This window comes from Lissotriton vulgaris, chromosome 7 (assembly GCF_964263255.1).
Source record: "Lissotriton vulgaris chromosome 7, aLisVul1.2, whole genome shotgun sequence".
NCBI lineage: Eukaryota > Metazoa > Chordata > Amphibia > Caudata > Salamandridae > Lissotriton > Lissotriton vulgaris.
In genome coordinates, this window is record NC_141695.1 from 316423095 (window position 1) to 316446940 (window position 23846).

A 23846-nucleotide genomic window follows, 5' to 3' on the forward strand; every position below is an offset into this window, starting at 1 on the left:
GAGGAGAGCCTTCCCTGAGACTGCTGGTCCGCCTGAGGTTGTAGACCATAGGCTGGTGAACCAGTGGCAGTCTAGTCCTGTCTTGCAGACAGGGAGAGTGGAGAATGGACACTATGTGCCAGGGGTTACTACCCCCCGCTCTGCGAATTGGCAAGGACCGGTGGCACCTGGGTGGCCCAGGGCCTGGTCCTGGCCGCGGACAACGGAGGAGTACCAGTGGGGTAGCCCAGTTGGTCCTTACAGTAGCTTTAGAAGGAACCCTAGGGGTTCACTGTGGCATAGAACAGGAGGGTGTCCCGGCAGTGGCGGGCCTGCGTCCGTGTTCTATCGCCCCAAGCAGGGAAGTCCATCACGGTGGTGATTGTTCTCCCCTGCGTTTTGGCTGGAAGGGGGTTGTGTTGGACTTGGCCCGCAGGGCAGGTTCACCCCTAGACTTTTTGCCTTATTTGTGACCCTGTGTTAGTGATTTTTGGGTCTCTGCGCACTTTCCCCTGGGTCCCAGAGTGAAAGTGCGTGCGTGTAGCATGGCTGGCCTGCCCTCCCATAGGAATGCATGGGGAATGTGTGTGTCCCTAGTAGTTCCTGATGCGTGGGGAGTACAGGCTCGAGTTTAGTATGTATCAACTCGTGAGAGTGAATGCTGCGAGATGGTGTCTGCGGCATGTTTGTGTCTAGAAGGGAAGCGCTACTTCTGGACATTGAGATATGTGTGCATGTGCTGTGAGGGTGCTGGAGCGTGATTGGCTGGAGCTGGCTGGCATGCCAGGCTCCAGGAAGTCTAGATGGGTTTGCCCGGTGGTGAGTGGGAGATTAGCATGAGTGATGTGTGGGAGGAGTGCACCTGGGTCCTGGATGGGCTGGGTTTTCCCCACACAATGCTGGCTCCGCCCTCCTGTGGTGTGTCTAACGACCCTAGCCTCCCCAGTGAATGAAATGGGTGGTTGGGCCATCAAGAGTGCTCCAAAACCAGCTGCGACTGGTTTTCCCCCCACCCTGCACATTGTAACAAAGGATTTACTGTATAAAAAGGGGCTGTGTCCCCTTGGAAAATGTTCTACTTTTGGATCCTGCCAGAGGGGGCTTTTGCTGCTGCTGGGGCCAGGAGGACCGCCACTTGGGGAGTCTCCCTGCCTGGAGACCCAGTGTGCTGGCTCTGGCCCAGCCTTGCCCCCCTGCCTGCCTCCAGCCCTGCTGGAGCCTTGTCCTGTCCTCCAGTGCTGGGGAGCACTGAGGACTCTTTGCCTGCAGCCTGAGAGCGCTGCTCTCTGCCCTTCAGCGCTGGGAGCGCTGAAATCCCTGCGTAGCGCTTGGAAACGCTGGATTTTGCCCGAGCGCTGTGAGCGCTGTATTTTGTCTGCCCCGTGTGGCGAGTTGGCGGCGCGGGTGCCACCCCGCTCATTGCCGTATTGTTTTGCCCGGTTTGTGGTTTGATTCACGAGGGAGCCCACTCCTCGGATCATAGGAGCCCGCCTACCTGCCTAAGAAGCGAGCCGCCGCGCTGCCCGCGGCGACCCGGAAGTGGTGAGGCGGCCGACCAATCACAGCGCGGCCCCGGAGAGGCCGACCGGAAGTCCCGCCCCGCTGCCGCGACCCGGAAGTCAGGCAGGCCGGGGGCAAGACAGAGAAGCAACCGGAAGCGGACGGGAGGCCACCCCGCGCTCCGGTGGAAGGAGAGAAGCCGGCGTCTTCCCGTTTCTAACAGTTACTTTCAAATAAAAGATTAAAGAAGTTAGTGCAAACCATACACAGGCCAGCCTTAAAATATTTTTTACGTGTGACAGTTCAGAAAAGGAGGCGTGGCAGTGACAACGTGGCATGGCAAGGGGGCTCTGGACATCCTGTACCCCCCCCCTTCCTTTCCCTGGCCCAAAGCAAGAATTGCGCGTCTGGAGCCCCCTCCCGTATCCCGTGAGTTTTAAAATGAAGCCCAGCGCTGTGAGGCATGCACACCAGAGCTGGAAATCTGCTCCTCGTGTGAAGACGGCTCTGCTGGTGCCCGCGTGATGAGGTGATAATTTTTATTTATTTATTTAAGCATCTGTAGAGCACAGCGTTCACGCAGCACTGCAGGCATCTTTACGCTATCGGATTGTCAGCCCACACAGAGGTTTCTCTAGAGAACTGCAGATGGAGGAGCTGTATTGTACCTCATTATAGAAACAACAGCGTCACACGGCGGCCCCCAGTGATCAGGTAGGCCTGCATGACACACAGCAGATTACAATCTTAATTATTCAAAGGCCATATCTTCTCATACAAGGTGTGCCAAAGCCAGGTATGTTTTAGAAATGCTCTTTGGGTATGATTTTACAGACTGTGGGTCGCTACCGCCAGGAGGATCTCCTACCATAAAGAAACCGCCCTGCAGAGCCTTCTGTACATGTGTATAGGGTAAGAGTCTTGTCGGAAGGCACTGTAGGAATCAAGGCCTTAAAAACAGAAGTATGATGTTTAGGATTTCCCGTTGTCCGCCCTCATGACACAACTGCTGCTTCGAGGCCAGTGTTTGTAGAGTAACAATTGCCAACTGATGTGTGACGCAGAAGCCATCATTATTTCCACTGTTCTTGGATTTCATGTTAATCCCCATGCTGCAGACCAGTCCATCAGCTGGGTAGAGTTATATCTCCACGCAGATCCAATAGGAGATGTGGTATGTAAGGTTTTTATCAGAACCGGGGACATGATTATGTGCCCATGCTCACTGATATACATTGGCCACACCACACGTAAAATTAAACTCAGAATTAGCGAACATAAAAGTACTATTCGCTGTAATAACCAATCCACGGGTCTCACCCATCATTTCCTTGCGCTGAAACACACAGCGGATGATATGCGGTGGCTTGTGTTAGAACGTCCATTGATCCCACCGCATGTCAGCGACATCTCGCGATTTCTTTTCATCAAGGAACAGAAGTGGATTTTTAAATTGAAATGTGACACCAACGGTCTTAATGACAATATTCCGTGGGTTTCACTCTGAATAGGTTATGACCTTCTCAATGCATAGTGAGCTCCTTTGTTGGTTCATTTCTATCTAGAGCCACATTGATGATACACCAATTAAGAGTACTACTGTACGGGGTAGTTATTTTCACGAGTGTACCATTCGAAGTTTGTACATGCGTGGCATCATTATAGCCACGTTTCAACCGCTTCCTGATTTACACTAACATTTTGTACAAGGGCTACCCTTTCAACATATTGCCTGTATGAGCCATTTGTTGGCTTAGAGTCCCTTCGTTTAAATAGGGTTTATTTTCCACGATATTTTGATAAACTCCTATGTTTAAATTACAATACCCTGTCTTAATAACTACAACTCTGGAGGTATGCATCTAGGTGATCCCGACATGCCTTTCAGACGGGTACTGTGCACACATAAATTGTGTTAATGACACACTTCTGACACTCTTACAACTAATAGGATGTAATTTTACTATGTTCATCATGAGCTGCATTTTTATAATAAGGTGTATTACACAATCTACTACATGGGATTTTGTATGTGCCGTCCTACCAGCAGGTGCAAAAACAACAATTGATGGACAGAATGCAGAACAAGGTCATACATTCACCCCAGTACAGAGATCTGGGACTAAATCCATCGTTTTTTTGCACTCCACACCACCCCAGTTCAAATATGGCCATATGCAAATCATCCTTGACCCTGTGCCTCATGGGAACAGTCCAGCCCGAACTGCCAAGCCATGTCTTTCCCTGACCGGAATCAAGCATCCTAGGACCGGTTTCTGGCTATCAGCAGTCTTCAGCCAGGATAGCTTGACTCCAGTGGTGTGGAGAGCATGGGACTCACGTCTGAGCAAACCCAACCCACTCGGGGTGACAGCCTCCGTTTGCAGACAACATCATGTTCTGCACCCCCTTCTGGTGGAATACTTATATAGTATGTTTTTTTCAAAATCTGTTGGCTGGTCGATCCCTTCTTTTCATGCACAGCGTGCACCTTAGCTGTGAAGGAACACTGATCTCTGGCACTACGCTCGCGTGTTTGAAAGTGTTACTCTATCTCGGCCCCGGAGCATACGAGGGAGGTAGCGTCACCGCTGGTGCGCATGCGCACAACTCAGCAGAGTAGTCACCCAGATTGTGAGCACACGCGGCCCAAGCAGGATACAAGCGCTACTAGTGACCTAATTTGCCAATTAACATCCAATCATTTTCTATAACCGCACCAATCAGAGGCAGTATTTAAGTCAAGTTGGCCTGCCGTTCGATACCTTCCCTTCGGCTTGGTCTTCAACTGGAGGTACAGACGGACAGTTGAGCGGCTTGCTAGCGTTTTCAGTACTATTACCATATGCTTCCCTCTCTAGGACTTGCTTTTTAAGTATCTTACTATCTAAAAAAAAGGGGGTTGCATATTCAGCTGTTGGTAGGCTGTAACTGTTTCTGTGGTATTACTCTGTGAATTAGAAAATCAGTTGGCCTCACCTGGCTTACACCAAAGTACATGCTGATTTCTGAACTGTGGTAGTGTGGGAGGGCTATATATGCATTCAGTATGCATTCTGTTAATACTATCACACAACTCCACTGCTTTTCTGGCTCTGTTTCATAGCCCTCTAGTCTACTACCAGAATCCTAGTAACAATAAAGGTTTTAAACTTGTTGTCTGACGAGGGACACATCTGAGAGCCTCTTTTTTCATTTGTGCTTCCTTGTTTTACCCACAATTAGAGCGGGCCTCATTCACCGAGCAGTTGCCGGGTGAAGTGAGGCGAGGCTTACTCCCATACAAAGCTGGGTGAGTACAATTAAAATTCTTTTGAAATAATTAGGTTATTCAGCAACTGTTCTGATTTGCCACTGTTTGGGCTGGTTTGTCTACTTTTTGAGACAATCATCAAACTGTACATTTTAACCAGAGGACGTATATTCATTTATAAGTATCACAAATGTATCTATTGTATGATCTCAGGAAAGAAGATTGCACACATACCTACCGGTCACTACGGTTTACACCAGGTTTTGGTAGGGTGGTTCATTACCACTGGTGCTCATATTTTCTTAGTAGTATTTCTGAGATTGTTGAATAATTTGTATATTTCTGCAGTAGCATATCACTCTTTGTAGGTCCTGACGAAAGCCGGTCACTACTACCTTAATGGCTGAAACATGTTGACCTCCCACCTATTGCCAAATGATAGTAATTTTTTCACACTATCTGGTTATTTTTAATCTTGACATCTGGACAATCCTGAATAAACATATTTTTTGTCCTCTTAGTCATTTTTAGTTATCACATTCACTTTGCACTGCACATCATCCGCACCACTGTTTTTGAGAGCACCTCTGGCCAGGCCAATTATTGGATAGAAATCTAGTGTTATATAGCTATTCCACTTGAGGTCTGGCTACACAGATTTCATTCCGTCATCTCCCAGATGACGATGCTCCGCCAAAGGTGGTAGGCTGATGGGATTTGTTTCTGAGCCTGGTGCCACTCAAATTGTGAGTGTCTGCTGTTCTTGTTCTCTTGTGCTCTTGTACTAAGTCTGTTAAATTGACCGGTAATCCCCTATTGTGTTTGTTCTGTACTTGACTTGGGGTGTGGAGATTACATGGTCGGTAAAAATTATCCCCTAGACCCTCTTTTATAAAAAAAAAAATTCTGTTTAGAGTTATAATGCTTCAAGAAGGGTTTCACCTTATACCAGTTCAGTACAGCAATCACCAGCTGGAAAGTGGCCACCAACCAGTTGTCCCGTGATATCGTGTGTGTTTGGACTCTGGAATTCAGTGTGAGCCGCAGCACTTCCCAAATGCCCCACCCACAATGCATGTCCAAGCACAGTACACGTCAATCCTTGCTTCGTGGTGAATGCGACTGCCTGTCATGCTTAATTGCATGTCTCACAGCACGACATACTCCGCCTTACTGTATAGTCCATCTTACTTGACATACTGCATATCTTGGTGCAATACCGGCCCCACTACCCTCAATCTCCGACTGCGCTGCATTTCCTGCTGCATGTCCCACTGCACCCCCCCACACTGCCTTTCACAAGGTGTGACCTGCTACAACGTATGTCCTAGCCACACTAGGTACGCGTTCCCAGGACATGTCTCACCACATTACAGCTTCAGCAACACTGCATGCCCTTTGCGCGTTTATCCATGACCTGCATACCTCTCTGCAATGTGGCTCACTGTTTTCCTTCACACACATCTCCTTGTGCGGCATGCATATGCCCTGCTTCCGTTCCCACTGCACTATACAACAAGCACAAAATCACTGTTGCGGGCAGGGGCGAAACCAAGAAGTCAGGCATCCTTGCCTGTGACATGGGCGGGCCTGTGACGCGGCCGGAAGAGGCCGGTGTTGCTCGTTGATGCGGGGCTCCTGGAGAGCCCTGCGGCAGCGGTGGAAATCCAGAGAAGTCCCGGGTCCCAGGAGGGGGCCCGGGTGAAGTGGAGAGGCGGGGTGTGTTTCGGCGTCGCATTGCCCAGCAGCCCGGTGAGTGGGGCGCACCAGTGCGCTGACACGTCTTGGGCATGGAAAGTGAAAGTGCCTTACCTCTCAAGGGGGACAGGAGATGCCCACGGCACGCGCGTCCACATTCCAAGTCTGGCCTGAAGCCTGCGCGTGCTCCAGTCCGGCCTGCAGCCTGTGCGTGCCCATGTCCTGTCTCCCTTAAAGCCCTTGAAAGCATAGTCGACGACAATAGGTCTCGCTGGCGACAGCGCTTCGCGCTGCGTCGCCAGGTGCAAGACCTAAAAAGATGACAATGTGGTTGTTGCGCCATGATGTATGTGTGCATGTGCCTTTATACAGCAGCCCTTTAATTTGCCCTTCTTAGATGTCAGACATTCAATAAAAGGTGCACAAAATCGCATTGTAAAGAAAGGAGAATCTCAGCAGCAAAACCGAAGCTGCTGGACTTCCCTAAAATGCGAAGAACAGAAATGTAAACAACAGACAGGACACGTGGGGGAGCGACAGAAGACTGGGAGGATGAGTGAGCAAATAAAGGGTGAGGGAAACAATCTTTACAACACAGTCAATACATCACACTACCTTTACATAGCAGTCACTACATCGCAACATCCTTTACATCGCATGTCATTACAACGCAGTCATTACATTGCATGTCACTACAACGCATGTCATTATAATGCCATTCAGTACAATGCAAGCATTACATCGTAAGTCATTAAAACGCATACCATTACAACCACAGTACCCTTACACTATCCAACACTTACCCTACTGTTGCACTCACTGGAGTTAGAATAGTAATTTTTACCTCTACACTATCCAACACTTACCCTACTGTTGCACTCACTGGAGTTAGAATAGTAATGTTTACCCCAACATTATTCAACACTTACCCTACTGTTGCACTCACTGGAGTTAGACTAGTAATTATTACCCCTATACTATCCAACAGTTACCTTAAATGCAATGTAATGGTATGCATTGTAATGGTATGCGTTGTAAAGGTATAATGCGATGTAATGGAATGCGTTGTAAAGGTTGTTCCTGAAAATGCGATGTAATGGCATGCTATGTAAAATAATGCGTTATAAAGGATGTTGCGATGTAAAAACTGTGTTTTAAAGGCATGCATTGTAAAGGCATGCATTGTAAATGTATGTGTTGTAACGTCATACATTCAAAGAGTGAATGATGTTGGGTCCGAACAGCACAGGGGTACAGTGGAATCAATCAACATGCTGGGGGGACAAAAGAGTGTAGAGGGCAGATATGCATGAGGAAAAGCTGCATATTGGGGTGAAAAGAAGAACACACATGTACTCTCGTGGAGTGCTGAAAGGAAATTAAAACTGTAGTTCCCTCAATGTAAGTCATGGAAGGATACAAGTCATGCAATCAAAAGGATGGTAAAGTAGGAATTATGTTACTACCGTAAGCATCTGTGTGTTGCAGGTAGTGCTGTAGATTCACAAGCTCTGTATAGTCAAATCATCTAGTGTTGGGCTCAGGTTGTTGCAACTTATTTTTCTGAAGAAGTCTTTCGATTCACGAGATCTCGAGGACTCATCCACTGGTTGCAAATGCACATGGGCACAATCATGGGCATGGTTTGTTTTTTGGACACCATGTGAGAGTAGGTATGGAGCAGTGAGTAGAAAAGGACAGTAGCTGTGCATTTGGCATAAGTAAATACTTAGGATAGATAAAAGATATCTGTTGCAAGCACAGGCTTCTGGGGAAGAGGGTGGGCACATGTGGATCTACAACATTACATGCAAACAGACGCTGACAGGGTAACTAACCTAATCCGTTCTTAGCATGTGTGGCTGTAGATACACATGGTCTGCACCGACTATAAAGCAGTACTCCACAAAACGTGGATAGCCAGTGGATGATGCAGAGGTCTGAAACAGAGTTCTAAGAACAGGTGAATAACTTTAGCTTACTGCCTTGCAAGAATATCCACACAATAGTGCTTTGTGAATGTGTGTGGAGTGCGCAATATGGCAGCTTTACAGCTCTCCACTTTGGGTATGTTCCCAAGAAAAGCCATAGAGACACCCTGCTTGCTGGTGAAGTATTGCCTGGGGTAGAAAGATAGGATTCTTTTAGGTTTCAGGTAACAGGTTTCATGCATTTAACAAATCACCTGGCAATATCTGCTTTAGAAATGGGATGACCTTTATGATGCTGTGAAAAGACAACAAAAAGCTGTTGCGTCTTGCACAATTACTTGGTCCTATCTATATACTACATGAGAGAACTGACATCAAGTGTGTGAAGTGCTGCCTCAGCTACCAAGTCAGGCCCTGGAAAGAAGACTAGGAGCTCGATTGTTTGGTTGAGGTGAAACGGGGGGAACACTTTTAGGTAAGAATTGTAGGATTGGTTCTAAGAACCACTCTGTCATTGTGGACCTAGAAGAAAGGTTCCCGTAATGTGAAGGCCTGAAGTTCACTGATATGTCAGTGTGACCTTATGGATACGAAAAAGGCAACCTACCAGGAAAGGCACTGCAGAGTGGCAAGAATGCAGTGACTCCTCGAAAGAAAGCCCATGAGTCTGGTGAGGACAATATTCATATTCGAGATTGGGGCAGGAGGCACCTTTGGTGGAGTGACACATTTAAGGCCCTCCATAAAAGCTTTATCAACAAGTATTTTGAAGAGTTAGGAGTGCTCCTTGTTCTGCATGTAGGCAAGTGATATCGGCTAGGTGCAGCTAAATTGATGTGTATGGTAATCCTGACTTTTGCAGGTGTAGAAGGTAGCTAATAATGTCTTGTACAGTAGACATAAAAGGGTTTATGTGGTTTGGAGTACAGTAGTAGACAAAATCGCTTCCACTTGGCAGCATAGCAGGTATGTGTGGTAGGCTCACAGGCTTCTCCGAGTATGTTGATGCACTCTTGAGGTAGGTTAAGGTAACCAAACTCTAGGTCCTCAGGAGCCAGATTCCTAAGATGAGCTGCATCAGAAGCTCCAACCTGTAGGGGACCTTTTAATGGAGGGCGATGGACATCTCTAGAAGGGCTGAAAACCATGGTTGTCTAGTCCATGTGTGAGCCACCAGGCTAAAGGTGAGGCATGTTTGCCTCAGCTTCCTGGCTATGTATGGTAGAAGTAGGAGATGAGGAAAAGCATATGAACAAATCCCTGAACAGTTCATTCACCGAATATTGCCCATGGACTTGGAACCTGTGGCAAAGTTTGGGCATTTTGCGTTTTCACACGTGAAAAGGTCTAAATCTAGGGTGTCCAACTGGCAAAAGTAAAGGAGTTGGTGGAGTTACCACTCAAGAACTTGTTGCCACAACCTGCTGAGCAGGTCTGCCAAGTTGTTGTCTACTCCCAGAAAATACCCTGTCAGGAGAGGAGTAGGTGCAACAGCCGGGTCCTAAGGCCTTTTGTATGGCAGTGGAGTGTCCGAAGATGGAGCATCTTCGAAGGCGAGCCTGCACTTCTGAGGCAAAGTCTTTGCTAAGGCTGAGATCTAACCTGTGGGTGGACGGATGATGATGATACACCGCTGCCTTTCATCTCGCTCCTGTTGCTGGTTTTCGAGGATAGATCTTTTCTCGGAGTCAGCTGTTGATGGCATTGGAACCAACTGATTTTTCCACGCCAACGGGTGGTTTCAGCTTTGATGGAAGCGTTGGCTTCAAAGCTTCAGTGCCGACAAGCAATTTCGGACTTGAGGGTCCCAGAGGGTGGTGGCTCCTGACTGCTTCCCTTCCAGGACCCAAGTCCTTGCTTCAGTGTGGACCAGACCAGGGCCAGACGGTGGTGGCACACCTAAAAGTGGCGGGAGCCTCATGCACAGGGCTTGACACTTGTCCTCCTGAGGTGCTATTGATGAAAGTAAGGCTATTGTGTTTTTTCTCATCTTATAATGTGTCTCTGTCCTGGCCAAACCCTTAGATAACCAGTTTTTCCAGCCTGTTGTTTTGTCTGTTTTTAATTAAGCTGCAGGGCTGTGAATCCTTACCTTCTTTCCGTAGATGTGAACAGTGGCACAAAGATAAGCCAAGCAACTGATACCTGGAAAATGGGCCATTGGGGTAAGTGGAGCTAATATGTCAGATCATTTGGTGCAATTTCATTTATCCTCTCTCTCTTTTTTTTCATACCAGAAAGCCCAGAAGGATCCATACAAGTATTTCACAGGGAGAAGCCCCATTAATTGCTTTCACTAAAGTATCAACAGCTTTGAATATTAATATATATTAATATAGGGAAAGCCCGGAAGCGTTCCACAGCGGTATACAGCGCCAGGATGCCTGTCAGGTGATAGTGCGCTTTACAAGTATACACACATTTACATTTCCTACATTTACATTTACATAGTTAACACCTCTAAGCTGGTACTTAGCTCCTCTTTGATTCTAAATACAATCTCTAAACTTGCATTGAGAAAGGTACAAGCCACTTGAGGGATCCTGTGTTGCTGTGTGTACGTTAGTGGACTGCTTTCTAGTTCAACCCCATAGTATTGTGCGCTCCTATATAAGCATGCCATTTACCTTTGTTTTATGTACTGTAGTATGTTCATTCTTTAGTAATTGTACATATAGGCACTTGCTCTCCGTAATATTTCAGTATATATTAACCTGATTTTTCAAAAGGCTGCTACCCCAGCATTTTTCACTTACAATCAATCGAATGTTCTCCCCCTACGGTGCCATTCAATCCATCTGTCCTTCCACACTCCAGGAACTCCCCCCCCCCCCCCCCATTAGCTATCTGGGAGCAATAGATGCACAAGGATTCAGAGCAGAAAGGAAAAAGTTTATTCTTGAACACAGTCTTGGTACCGGACATCTTGAGGATGTGCTCGTCCATCTCCGATTGGATCTGCAAAAAAACTTGGAAGTCATTTGTGATCACTCTCACTTTAGACTCTCAGGTCAGCAGGACCGCGAGCTCCTGTTTCTTCACCTTTAAAAGCTTGAAGAAAATCTTTGCTCTTACCCCTTCTGAACTTTGAGTGGCAGTGGTCATCACCTTAATTGCATCACGCTTAGACTATTGTAATGCTTTATATCTGAACATCAACAAGTCCTCGCTGAACAGACTGCAGGTCATTCAGGATGTGGCAGCCCGCCTTCTCCTGAATGTGTCAAAATATCCCTTGCTAAGAAAGTGCAGCCATTTAGAAAGCGGGTGGTAGATATAAAGCTCTTTGCATGATCCTGGATCTTTTAGAACAGCATTCCAGTGGTACACTCCTAAAAGACTGCTTAGATCATCCTCTCTCAGGAAGGAGACGGTTCCCAGATCTCCCTAAGTCAGGTAGGGTGGCCGCTCCTTCTCGGTGGCAGCAACTAAATTAGGGCACACTTTTTCTGTGCATATTGCGGCTCTAAAGTCTGTACAGTTTTTGCAAGTAACTTAAAACCTGGCTCATTTTGTCTTCAGTGAGTGTGGTTCCTTGGTCTCCTTTGGTTGTTTCCTTACTTGCACTAGTGCATTGACACCTTCAGGTTCAGAGCATTTTACAAATCTCATTCCATTCCATCTCTGTTTCTACTCCTGTTGAGGGAAAGACTTTGGGTGAATTTCTAGAGGCTGTTCAATGCCCGGAGGAATGTTTCAGTTCACAAAAAAGTATTGTAGTCGGATGCTTCAATTTTTTTCAAGGTAACAGCAGCTTGATGAATCTGTTGAGAACCATGTTATAGCTCTTAGAATTCTAGCTTCAACCTGCCAATTTGAAAAATTCACAGACCAGATGATTAAGGATCAGTTAGTTGCATGAGGCCATAGTAAGATAATGTAGTAGAAATGACTCTAGTTTAACCTCTTTGCCGCAGTTCAAATTCCGCTGCGGTGCAGCGGAATTTAACGCGTGCGCAGATTGGACGTCCCACAGCAGTCCGACGCACTCGCCCACTGTTGGCTTAAGCTATTAATGCTGCCAGTACATTGGATTGCTCACGGGAAGAAATTAAAATAATTATAAAGGTATCCAAAGAACCATTCTGTGCAATTTGGAACCATGCTATTTCCTCATCAGGAAAAATAGATCACAAGAAGACATTTTTGATCAATTTCTTTCCAAACTGAGGGTCAAGCGTGTAGGGGATCTACATTACATGTGGGGGTCCTTCAAATTTTGTGCAGGCGCAAAAAATACTTGTAACCCGAGTGAAATTTTATGTGCCTGGGAAAAAAAGTTCGACTTAGTGCTAATGATGATGATGATACAGAGGAAGATCAGGATTTTTTTAAAAGATGAATTAAGCCCACGAAAGAGTTTGAATTAGAGAATAAACTCAAAGATGACTCAATTCCTGTTAAGCACAACATGAGGAATTTTCCACTGAGTAGAACAGGGTCTATATTGCACGCTCTGCCAGGTGCCATTGAACTATTGGAATTTTCCATTTGGCTTTACCCTGGTAGTTAGAAAACAAAACAAAGAACTGAATGTATACATTGACCTTGGAGCGCGGAACAACGTTTTTTGGGTGGATTCTCGCTGGCTATGCAAAATCAATGATCTAATGGTCAAGTTAGCGAGTGCCACTGTTTTCAGTCGACTGGACCTCCAGCCAGTGTATATCCTAAACGCTCTTGCACCCTTATTGTGTCACTTAACAGCATTTGTCACTGCAGATGGAGTCTTTCAATATAAAGAAAATGGTATTTGGTTCGGCTCCAACAGTCATTCTTTTTCACACGGTGATAGAGAAGATGCTGGGGAAGGGGATGATGATGTTCTTAAAGTTTGGAAGAACCGACAAGAGCACAAACATAGTCAATGTTGTTTTGGGAAGGCAGAGAGAGAGGGATTTATGACTGTGGCGTGAAAGATGAATTTTTGGATGGAGACAGTTTGAATATTTGGGACATGTTATTAGTGCGGATGGTGTCGCTACTGCTCGAATAGCCAGGTCTTGAGATGTTTTCTGAAGGTGAGATGGTCCTGGGTCAGTCGTAGGTGCGCAGGGAGGGAATTCCATGTTTTGGCTCCCAGGTAGGAGAAGGATCTTCCTCCGGTGGTGGTTCTTGCAATTCGTGGGACGGTGGTGAGGGCAGAACTGGCGGAGCGGAGCTGGCGGGTGGGAATGTAGAACGAGAGGCGGTTGCTGAGGTATTCGGGACCCTTGTTGTGTAGCGCTTTGTGTGCGTGGGTGAGGAGCCTGAACGTGATCCTCTTGCAGATGGGGAGCCAGTGCAGGTTTCTCAGGTGGGGAGATATGTGGCTGTGGCGAGGGATGTCGAGGATGAGTTGTGCTGAGGCATTCTGTATGCGTTGAAGTCGTGCCTGAAGTTTGGCTGTGGTTCTGGCGTATAGGGCATTTCCGTAGTCCAGTCGGGTGGTGACGAGGGCCTGGGTGACGGTTTTTCTTGTTTCGGTGGGGATCCATTGGAAGATTTTCCGGAGCATGCGCAGGGTGTTGAAGCATGATGACGAGACGGCGTTGACTTGCTTGGTCATCGTGAGGGAGGAGTCTAGAATGAATCCCAGGTTGCGTGCGTGGTTCGTGGGCGTTGGCGCGGAGCCCAGTGCTGTGGGCCACCAGGAGTCGTCCCAGGCGGATGTGGATTGTCCGAGGACCTCTGTTTTGTCTGAATTCAGCTTGAGGCAACTGAGCTTCATCCATTCTGCGACGTCTTTCATTCCTTCATGGAGGCTGGTTTTGGCGGTGTCTGGGTCTTTGGTGAGGGAGAGTATCAGTTGGGTGTCGTCGGCGTAGGAGATGGTTTTAATGTTGTGTTTGCATGCAATGGCGGCGAGGGGGCTCATGTAGATATTGAAGAGGGTAGGGCTGAGCGAGGAGCCTTGGGGTACGCCGCAGATGATCTTGGTGGCCACGGAGCGGAAGGGAGGGAGGCGGACTCTCTGGGTTCTGTCGGAGAGGAGCGATGTGATCCAGTCCAGGGCCTTTCCATCGATCCCAGTGTTGTGGAGGCGGGTTATTAGGGTGCGGTGGCAGACGGTATCAAAGGCTGCCGAGAGGTCCAGGAGGATGAGAGCGGCTGTCTCTCCGTTGTCAATCAGGGTCCTGATGTCGTCGATGAGGGAGGTCTGGTGCGGTGGTTGGCTCGGAATCCGGACTGGGACGGGTCGAGCGTGTTGTTTGCCTTGAGGAAAGTGGTCAGCTGTGGTCTTCTCGATGACTTTAGCCGGGAAGGGAAGGAGAGAGATGGGGCGGAAGTTCTTGAGGTCTTTGAGGTCCGCTGTGGGTTTCTTCAGAAGGGCGTGGATTTCTGCATGCTTCCAGCTCCCAGGGAAGGTGGCTGACGTGAAGGAGTTGTTTATGACGTTCCGGAGGTGGGGTGCGATGATGATGTCTGCTTTGTTGAAGATATGATGGGGGCATGGGTCGGAGGAGGACCCAGAGTGGATGGTGTTCATGACGTGGGTGGTGTCTTCCGTGCTGATGGGGGTCCAGGCGCTGAGGGTGGTGGTGTGGGTTGGTGCTTCGGTGGCTGGAGGCGGAGTCTGGGGTCCGGAGCTGTCGTTTATGTCTGCGATCTTGCGGTGCAAGAACGTGGCGAGGGAGTTGCAGAGCTCTAGTGATGGGGTGATGTGGTTGTTGCTGGCGTTGGGGTTGGAGAGCTCTTTGATGATGCTGAAGAGTTCTTTGCTCTTGTGGGTGTTGCTGTCTAGCCGCTCTTTGAACGATGCTCTTTTGGTGGTGCAGATCAGTGGTGTTTGCGCGTGGCGTTCTTGAGGGCTGTCAGGTTTTCTGTTGTCTGTTCGTGGCGCCAGGTTTTTTCAAGGGTTCAGCAGGATTTCTTTGAGTCTTTGAGGGTGTCTGTGAACCATGAGATTTTCCTGTTGTCGGTTTTTCTTGGGGGGTTCTTCAGTGGAGCCAGGTCCTTGGCACAGTTGGTGATCCACTTTGCGAGGTTGTGGGCTGCGTCGTTGGTGTCGGCTGGCGGTTAATGGCTAAGTGAAGAGAGGAGCTGGTCTGTGGCGATTTTGCTCCAGCACCTGCGGGAAATTTGTTGCGTGCGGTGGTGTGTTGTAGTCTTCTTGTAGGTGAAATGGATGCAGCTGTGGTTGGTCCGGTGTAGTCCGGTGGAGTGGCTGATGGAGACGTGGTTGCTGGCGGAGAAGATGGGGTCGAGCGTGTGGCCAGCGAGGTGGGTGGGGGTGTTCACCAGTTGTTTGAGTCAGAGGGTGGCGAGGTTGTCGAGCAGGGTGGTGGTGGTGTTGTTGTTTTTCTCCAGGTGGAAGTTCAGGTCCCCTAGGAGGATGTATTCAGGTGAGGCCAGGGCGTGTAGGCTGATGAAGTCGGTGATGGTTTCGCTGAATTGTGTGCGTGGGCCCGGGGGTCTGTAGATGAGCGTTCCTCTGAGGGTGGTCTTGGGGTCGGTGTGGATCTGGAAGTGTAGGTGTTCGGCGGTGGGGAGTGTGTCTTCGGCGTTGGTCGTGATGTTGATGGTGTCCCTGTAGATGATGGCGATTCCTCCTCCGGTTTGGTTGATGCGGTCCTTCCGGGTGACCTTGTAGCCGTCCGGGATGGCTATGTCGATGTCGGGGGACGAGGAGGCATTCATCCATGTCTCTGTGAGGAAGGCGATGTCTGGTGCTGTGGTGTCGAGGAGGTCCCAGAGTTCGACTGCGTGTTTGTGGACGGAGCGTGTGTTGAGGAGGATGCACCTGAGGTGGTTGTTGTTGATGTTAAGTCCGGTGGGAGGTCTGCAGCTTAAATTCCTCAATACATTTTTATTTTGCAATTATGGTCCATGGAAGCTCAAAGTCATCCATTAACCCCTTCGACGCTCGTGACGGAACGGTTCCCTCATCAGCGTCGGTTGGGCTGTGCTGATGACGGAACCGTTCCGTCACGACCACGCCCGTTTTCGAACCTTCAGCACAGCGCGAAAATTCGCGCCGCACTGAAGCGGTTAAGGTTCATTCTTGGTCCAAGATCCTAACTTAACACTTGGGTTGGTGTTTGGGTGGTTCTTTCTTCAGTACCTCTTTCCTCTTTTTGTCTTTTACAGTCAAAGCAAATACACTTTCTTTGTCACATTCACTACAAGTCAAGTTGTCTGATGTTCTGTTCTCGTTACTCTCACAAACACAAAATATTCTGCATCTGGAGTATAGGTTTTTATGTCCCTACAAATCCTGGCAAAGTTAGCACAGTTCTTACTTTTCTTTCCTACTGCAAGGCAGTTCTTTACAAGGCAACGTGGCTGTAACTTTCACCTTCGTAACACTTTGTTCCAATCTTTTTGACGTTTAACTCTTCTTTGGATAAGGAAATGGTTATGCTACATACTTCGTGGTTTCCCACTCTCATTCTTTTCTTCATTAACTGATTGAACCCATAAAGCTGTATACTTAATAGCCTTACCCATAGCCATAGTTTCTTGTAATATGGCGTCACCTAATGCCCCGTGCCATTTTCTGAGTAAAATAGCCAAAGTTACATGATCTTTATCCCAGCAGTCGACATTTTATCACCTTCTATGGCAAACATGTATGTGGTAAACTATTCCTTCCACCTTATCCAAGGTAGTGATGGAGGTTAGAATTGCATGTTTGAATACTGCACGGAAACAATACAACACAAATCTTAACTAAATAAACGACCGATAGTATCAATAAAGTCATATGTAAGCCCAGAAAATTACAGTCTAATACTACACTAGTCGATAAAGAGCGTCAAAGGCAAAAACTCCATTAAATGGTGTGCACACCACCGACGTGCAGAGCATGGAGTTGTGCTTCCAGGACTCGCTTAGTCGTGTTTGTGTGCACATCACAGATGTACAGAAGCATCCCTATTTTTCTGCACTATAATTGTGCACACATCTCAGCAACATTCAGGGGTCGAAGTTGGATAAAAAAATATCGGCTCTGGGGATTAAAAAAAAGTGCCCCCCATTAGCGAACCAGCTAGCTAAGAAAGGGGCAAGCATTTCATAACCAGACCAGTTGTAAACTTGTAAAGGCTCGCTGTCCGGTTATTGTTCAAAGTATAGGAGACCTAATGCATTTGTTTTTACAATAGCTAATATTTGTGGTAAAATCAGGGAAATCAACAGTGAAAACAGGCCCACCCAGCGCTAAAACAGGCCTAGCTCAGACCAGCTCATCGGGCACTGTCTGATAGCTCTAGAGGCCAGTCCGACCCTGCCAAAAGGCAGCTATCATTCACTTCCATACTGCTTGGTCACGAATTCAAGAGAAATGTAAGTATATTAGATGCACAATTATAACGTACCACAGTAGGTGGCGCCAAAATACAACAAATAGGACAGTCTTGTGCGGCTATTCAGTTTCGTCATTAGTTCGGTCTTAAATTCAAGAGTTTTATTTAGCTCTCTCACTTCAGATACATGTTCATGCAAAGTCAGCAGCAGAGAGCAAGCAGCTCCGCTGACAGCACCGAGATGGACCGAAGACAAGTCAGAGTGAAAATCAGCGATGTCCTTAATGGCGGATATAACGTGTCGGCCAGTGCCGTCTCCGGATGCCACTGCTCCTGCCAGCGCTGCCAAATGGCAGAACCAGCACAACAACTACCATCGCACTCCCACCAGTGGGACAATTCCGACGATTCCAAGGCCCCAACGACGTAAGAACGGGGTGGGCTGCAGTATCATTCATTTTTAATATATACTGATTTATTAACTAATGTGCTAATCTCCTAAATTAGACAGACAGCACCACCGTGTGGTGAACTGGTACTAGGGCCAGTGCTGACAATGAAGTGCCGGAAATGACCGGCTCGGATGAAGCTCCTTGACCTGCTGGCAATTGAAAGTCTGGGCTACAAAATAAACTTGACTTGCCAATCTTGCTAAGTAAAATTCCTGCACACGAAGGTATAACTATTAAGATTGTAGCAGACATAGTGCAGCTACAGAGCGCAATTAACTGTGCATAACCCCGTTTACACACAAGACGGAATTCGCAGCAAAGTACCACAAGCATTTGATGAACATATTAGCTAAAAGGATGCACCTTGGTATGATACATTTAGAAACGCTATCCACAAATGAATGCCTTCATCTTTTCAGGAACAGGACCTGAACTAAGAATATGTATTGCTAGGTCGACAAATATTGATGCCCTTATTGACTAGGTAGGTTTTAATTCGGCGCCTGTAATACATACTGATAGATTGACTGGCATTGCCATGTTCTTGTTTAAATAGGTAAGTATTTGTTTGGACGAAGCCTCACCCTACATTTCCCCAGAGATTCGCGCTATTGTGAAACGTATACAGTGGAAAAGAAAAAGAGCTGGAATACTGCCTATATTCTACTAATGTATATTTGATCCTTGTTTATAATATAAATCATTAAATAAAAGGTTTAAAAAAATGTGAACTCTGTTACAGAAACTCTTTACCAACATAAATCTATACCAATTATATATACAACGCTAGTCCTAATTGGGTCATTAGCCATCACGTCTCCATAGTCAAATTTACAGTATCTCCTTGAATCACAAACCTACCACCCTTTAAAAAAAATCCTTCTCTACATGTTTACCACACCCTGAATTGATCAGATTTATCATAACATTTAGAATTACCAGCTTTTCATTTTTATCGACATGATCATTCTTGGCTTGTGTAAAGGCTATACTGGCTGGCGGACACCGGATTTAGATACTAGCCTCTGTTTCAAAAGGAGGGGATGGAGATATGTAGGCACTGTATAGAGACCACGTACCTGTTTCCACTCTCTTCTCCCATAAACCTCAAACCTGCAGTACACACGCAGGGATCATCAGTCCAAACAACCTCCGGCCCACTCAAGCCTCCAGCAGAAAAACTCCACTACCACACTTCATCCTCAACTATGTATCCGCTGCAGTGCGTCACGCTGCTAACATGTCAGCCTTCATAACCTCACACGACCTTTACGCATTGTTATCGATGGCCTTGAACCAGGCCTTCCACTGCACCCACGGTCATGCACACCATATGCGGTTTCCTTCGACACAATCACTGACCAGCACGCACCGGTACACGCAAAAGAGAAGCAAGCACTAACTCTGACTGGAACATAGACATCTAGACAGGGAGTCACGGCCAAGGTAATAAAGACCATAGAGAATGAGGGTACAGGGGCAGAGAGACGACAGGACTAGCAGAGCAGAGACGAACTAAAAGGGGATTCTGGGCCAGGGAGAAGGAAACGCAGAATCACAAAGATACAGAATAACAAGGGTCTGGGAGAGGAAGACACAGACTGCTACCCCCTGGAAGATCTGAAAACTACAGCAGTCAGTTTCCTTCGAAGGTGCATCCTTACAACTGGATATCGGCCAAGATGACCCCTGGTAACGTAATCCTGAATGGTTGACGTCTTGGGGTGCATCCCAGACATGGTCTGTGCGCGCCAGACACACTCATGAGCTTATAAGGAGTATGGTATCACACCTCAACTCATGAAAAGCTGATCTAGACACCGCATTCAAAGTGCGATTTAGAAACCATTATTCATTATTTTAATTTTAGTTACTGGATTTAGCACGGACAAAGCATAGTGGAGCAGCTGAGCACTTCACAGAACATTATAGTATGGATGTCTCAAACATGAGGCGCTTTAATTAGAAAAACATCAAATGTTATGGCAGTGAAACCGGGAAGGTAGGAAATCATTGGGAGGAGGGGATAAAAAGGAAAGTGGAGCAGTTCTGTGCATTTCATACATGCTTAGACTAGACATATTTACAAAGTGAAGCACAAAGTGTTAACATTTAACTAGAATCACAGATGTACAAAAGATGGGATAAGAGCCAGGCCTTCAGGTTCCAATATCATCCACTAGACCACATTTCAGTCCCCCGTTCTTACAGAGGCTACGATTTACAGCCTCATTAAAGTATGCACACAGCTCTAGAGCCGTACCTTGGATTTGTAACCTTACCGTTGGGCTGCCGTGTGGTAGGTACACCGGATAGTCGCGAGATGAGTGAAGAGCTAATGAAGCCACCAGCCATGCCAACAGCATCACCTCCTGGGCTGCCAGCCGCCACCATTTCTCCGTCGCCACTACCACCCTTCCTGCAGCCATCAGGCAGCCAAAGTTACTCTCCGCAGCATGTGTGAAGGCGTCCAGACATTCCTGTGTGGGCAAAGAATGGGGGCATTACGCATTATTCACTTGCGAATGGGAAAGCACGTGGACCCGGTATCACCAGGTTCAAGTCCACACCTCAAACCTGATTCAGGCCCAACAATCCCATTTACCAGCTCCTCAAAGTAGGTGGGAAATGGTGTTGAGGGAATGCTGAGGGTTAGGGGTAGTGGTAGCAGGCTGGAGCGGCTTATGGGCTGCATAGCATTGTTTATTCCCCTTCCGGTGGTGCAGGGGGAGGGAAGGCTGGTCTATGCCAATGCCTGCAGCTCCTCTCAAGCAGCACTCTGGACCGCAGATACCTATCTACTGTTCCCGGACCTGGTGATTTCAGATCCAGAAACACTGAACAACCCAAAGTGTGGGGGAGCAGTATCCCCTTTGGAAATACTGCTTCGTTGGACTTATAATGCGGCCCAAAATATGTTTATGACATCAACTAATACTCTGGTTGCAGGTGACTCACCCATACTTCCTTTTGGGATAGATTTCTTGTAATTTTTCATACTGTTTTCATTGTTAAACATACTTTTTAAAATAAAGCTGGATGCCGCAGATTTAACTTATTAGACATCATTGTTCCCTTGTCTCTTTCTGGAATGAACACACTACCATAAACATGAAGTCATACACAATTCAAATAAATCCTAAAAATATTTATTTAAAAATGACTTAAAAGATCTCTTGAATAATAATTCAATGTTTTCCATCATTTGTTTCCTGTTGGATAGCTTGCACTAGTCAGAAACACTCCTTGCTCTTAACCTTTGATCTGTTTTGGTATCTTCAATGCCCCAATTTCGAGTTTATTTAGAAACCAACAACTCTGCCTACATAAGAAGCAGGCAGTAAACACAGCCACCATTTACTAGATCCAACCCTTTCCACGAACACAACTAGCATGGCACTATTTTGTAGAGCGCGGTTTGTCTCCCGTGAGGGTCTCCAGGCGCGGAGTAGGCATGTGGTGAGTCTGGTCCAGAGTACAGGCAGTCACGATGGTGCCACAAGCCGACGAATTGAAAAGGCAGGTCTCCAGCAAAAATCAGTAACTTTTCATTTTTAAACAGGGCACTTGATGACTGTGCCATAAATGGAGAGGGCGGAGAAGCAGAGTGGTGAATGAGGAGGTTGGAAGCAACCAGGTCGGATGGCAGTCGAAGGCATGGACTTCCTCTTTCCTGAAATCTAAAGATGTTTCTTTTCTCCAAAATGTACTAAACTGTATTATTATTGATTTCTTGTAGAGCGCATAGCTACCCAGAGGGTTTCAGAGCGCTTCGGAATAGGTGCCACAGCCTCAAAAGTGACCTAAAATAACCAGGTTTTTAGCTCCTTGCAAAAGGTGGACAAAGAGGTGCAGCCTCTAAGAGATCAACTGTACTGCAATGAGCAACTGAAAGTCCAATTCCACTGCAGTGAAATGTGAGAGTTATGCACCAAGGTTTTTTTTAATTCAGAAGGATTATGATTTACACAAATTAAATTGCATCAATGATATATCAATGGATGAGGCAGGCCAGCTGCAAGACTGCGTTAGTAAGAATGAGTCTAACACCCAATAAATGAGACTTGAGTCTAGTCCTCTGGCAGTGACATTCTGGCCAAAATTCAACATTTCAATCAAAAGCAAGCATTGTGGAGGTTGAGTTTTTTTGGAGGGGGCCACGCTAATGTAAATCAGCAGATTTGTAAACCACAAGTTAGGATTTCATTTTGCTTGTTTCAGTTTGATGATCAATTTTGGGATCAAGGGAACCAGTAGAAAGACAGCATTTTTTTTTCACACCAGTTCATTAAAAATGCATCCATGGAAAAGGGGAAAAGGATGTGAAGAGTTTTCCCATTCAAAGATGACTTGGCCATTAATACTGTGATTACTCTCCTTGGTGCATCTCCTTACTCATCTTGTATCACCGGCAACTGGAATGTTAGATTGTGTACATTCCCTGTGATGAGCCTGAGCGTCATCACAAGGATCTTTAATCTGGTCTCTTCTTGTTTATTGCTGTAGTACATAGTTATGGTGTGCGTTTGTACTAAGATTGAAATAGCCAGTGACAAGAAAATGTAATTGGTCCCACGAATTCTAGAACCAACAACACGAGGAGCCTTGCAGGGCAGTATTGTTCACTTTAAAAATTAATAAATCATGGACATCCTATTGCTAGAGAAAAGGAGAAAGGGGAGCTAGGCTGGAAGTGGATAACCCCAGAAAATCCTTGTGATTATTTCTTAGTGCCCTTACTATATTGATGTCATACTTCATCATAAGGTGTGCTCCTCGTCGGGCCGGCACTGCAATGCCCTATGGGCGACGCGAGAGGGCTCCTTGTGATTTTTAAAACTTGCAACTTGTGCTTTGTGTATATTTTACTCACCTGCCGCCCCCCCTGATCACTCCCACGCAGCGGACCTAGCGCTGACGGAGGGAAATTGACGACGCCTTCGGCGAGCACTGAGGCCACGCCCACTCCTCAGGCCACGCCCCTCCTCTCTACTTAAATGTGTCAACACAGGAAGCGCAGCGGACGGGCGCAGCGGGCGCGCCGTCAGCGCGCAGAAGGCGCGCCAAAGGCAAGCCCGTCTGGGCCCGTCCGGGCCCAGCCGGCCCCAGGCCCAGCCACTCTGCCCATTTTAGCCAGGAACTACCGGACCTACTCCCGTGAGGAGCTTCTAGCCTTAAATACCCAAAAACATCCCTCCTGCACGCGCATCCTGAAGGGTGATAACCAATTCACCAGATGCACCATCTGCAACCCCGCAGATCAAGACCCGGCACACAATGGCCTGCACCTAGGCCTACTCAACTGCAGGTCGCTTGTGAAGCACTCGCACAAAATTAACCTTTTAATCACAAACCACGCCTTAGACATCTTGTTTCTCACTGAAACCTGGCTCACCCCCAGCAGTGGCCCCGATATCGTCCTTGCACTCCCCCCCGGGTACCTTATGTGCTCGCTGAATAGACCAGAGGGTAGAGGAGGTGGATTAGCAATAATCCTCAAGGAGGGCTTTACCTGCAGAACATCTGACGGCAACATCAAGGGATACGAAAGCTGTCACTTCGCTATTCAAATTTCCCCAGTTACCTCGCTGACTGGAACGCTGGTATATCGCCCTACGAGGAAATCTAGCAGACTTTCCGAACAAAATCATCGATCAGACCTCCATTAAATGTACGTCTTCCACCAACTACCTACTACTGGGAGACTTCAATGTACACTTCTTGGACCCGGTCGACAAGCAGGCCAGTGAACTGCTACAGGACATCACCTCCATCGGCCTTGACCTAAAAAACCCACAGGCCACTC

General features: G+C 47.2%; 1 protein-coding gene across 1 annotated transcript in view; it reads right to left on the reverse strand.

Annotated features, from left to right (window-relative positions):
- The window catches only part of FUZ (fuzzy planar cell polarity protein), a 118554-nt gene that overhangs the window by 52366 nt on the left and 42342 nt on the right, over positions 1 to 23846 (reverse strand). Inside the window, exon 6 of the mRNA XM_086930143.1 lies at positions 20323 to 20520. Coding sequence (XP_086786269.1) covers positions 20323 to 20520 — 198 coding nt within the window. The remainder of the gene's footprint in view (positions 1 to 20322; positions 20521 to 23846) is intronic.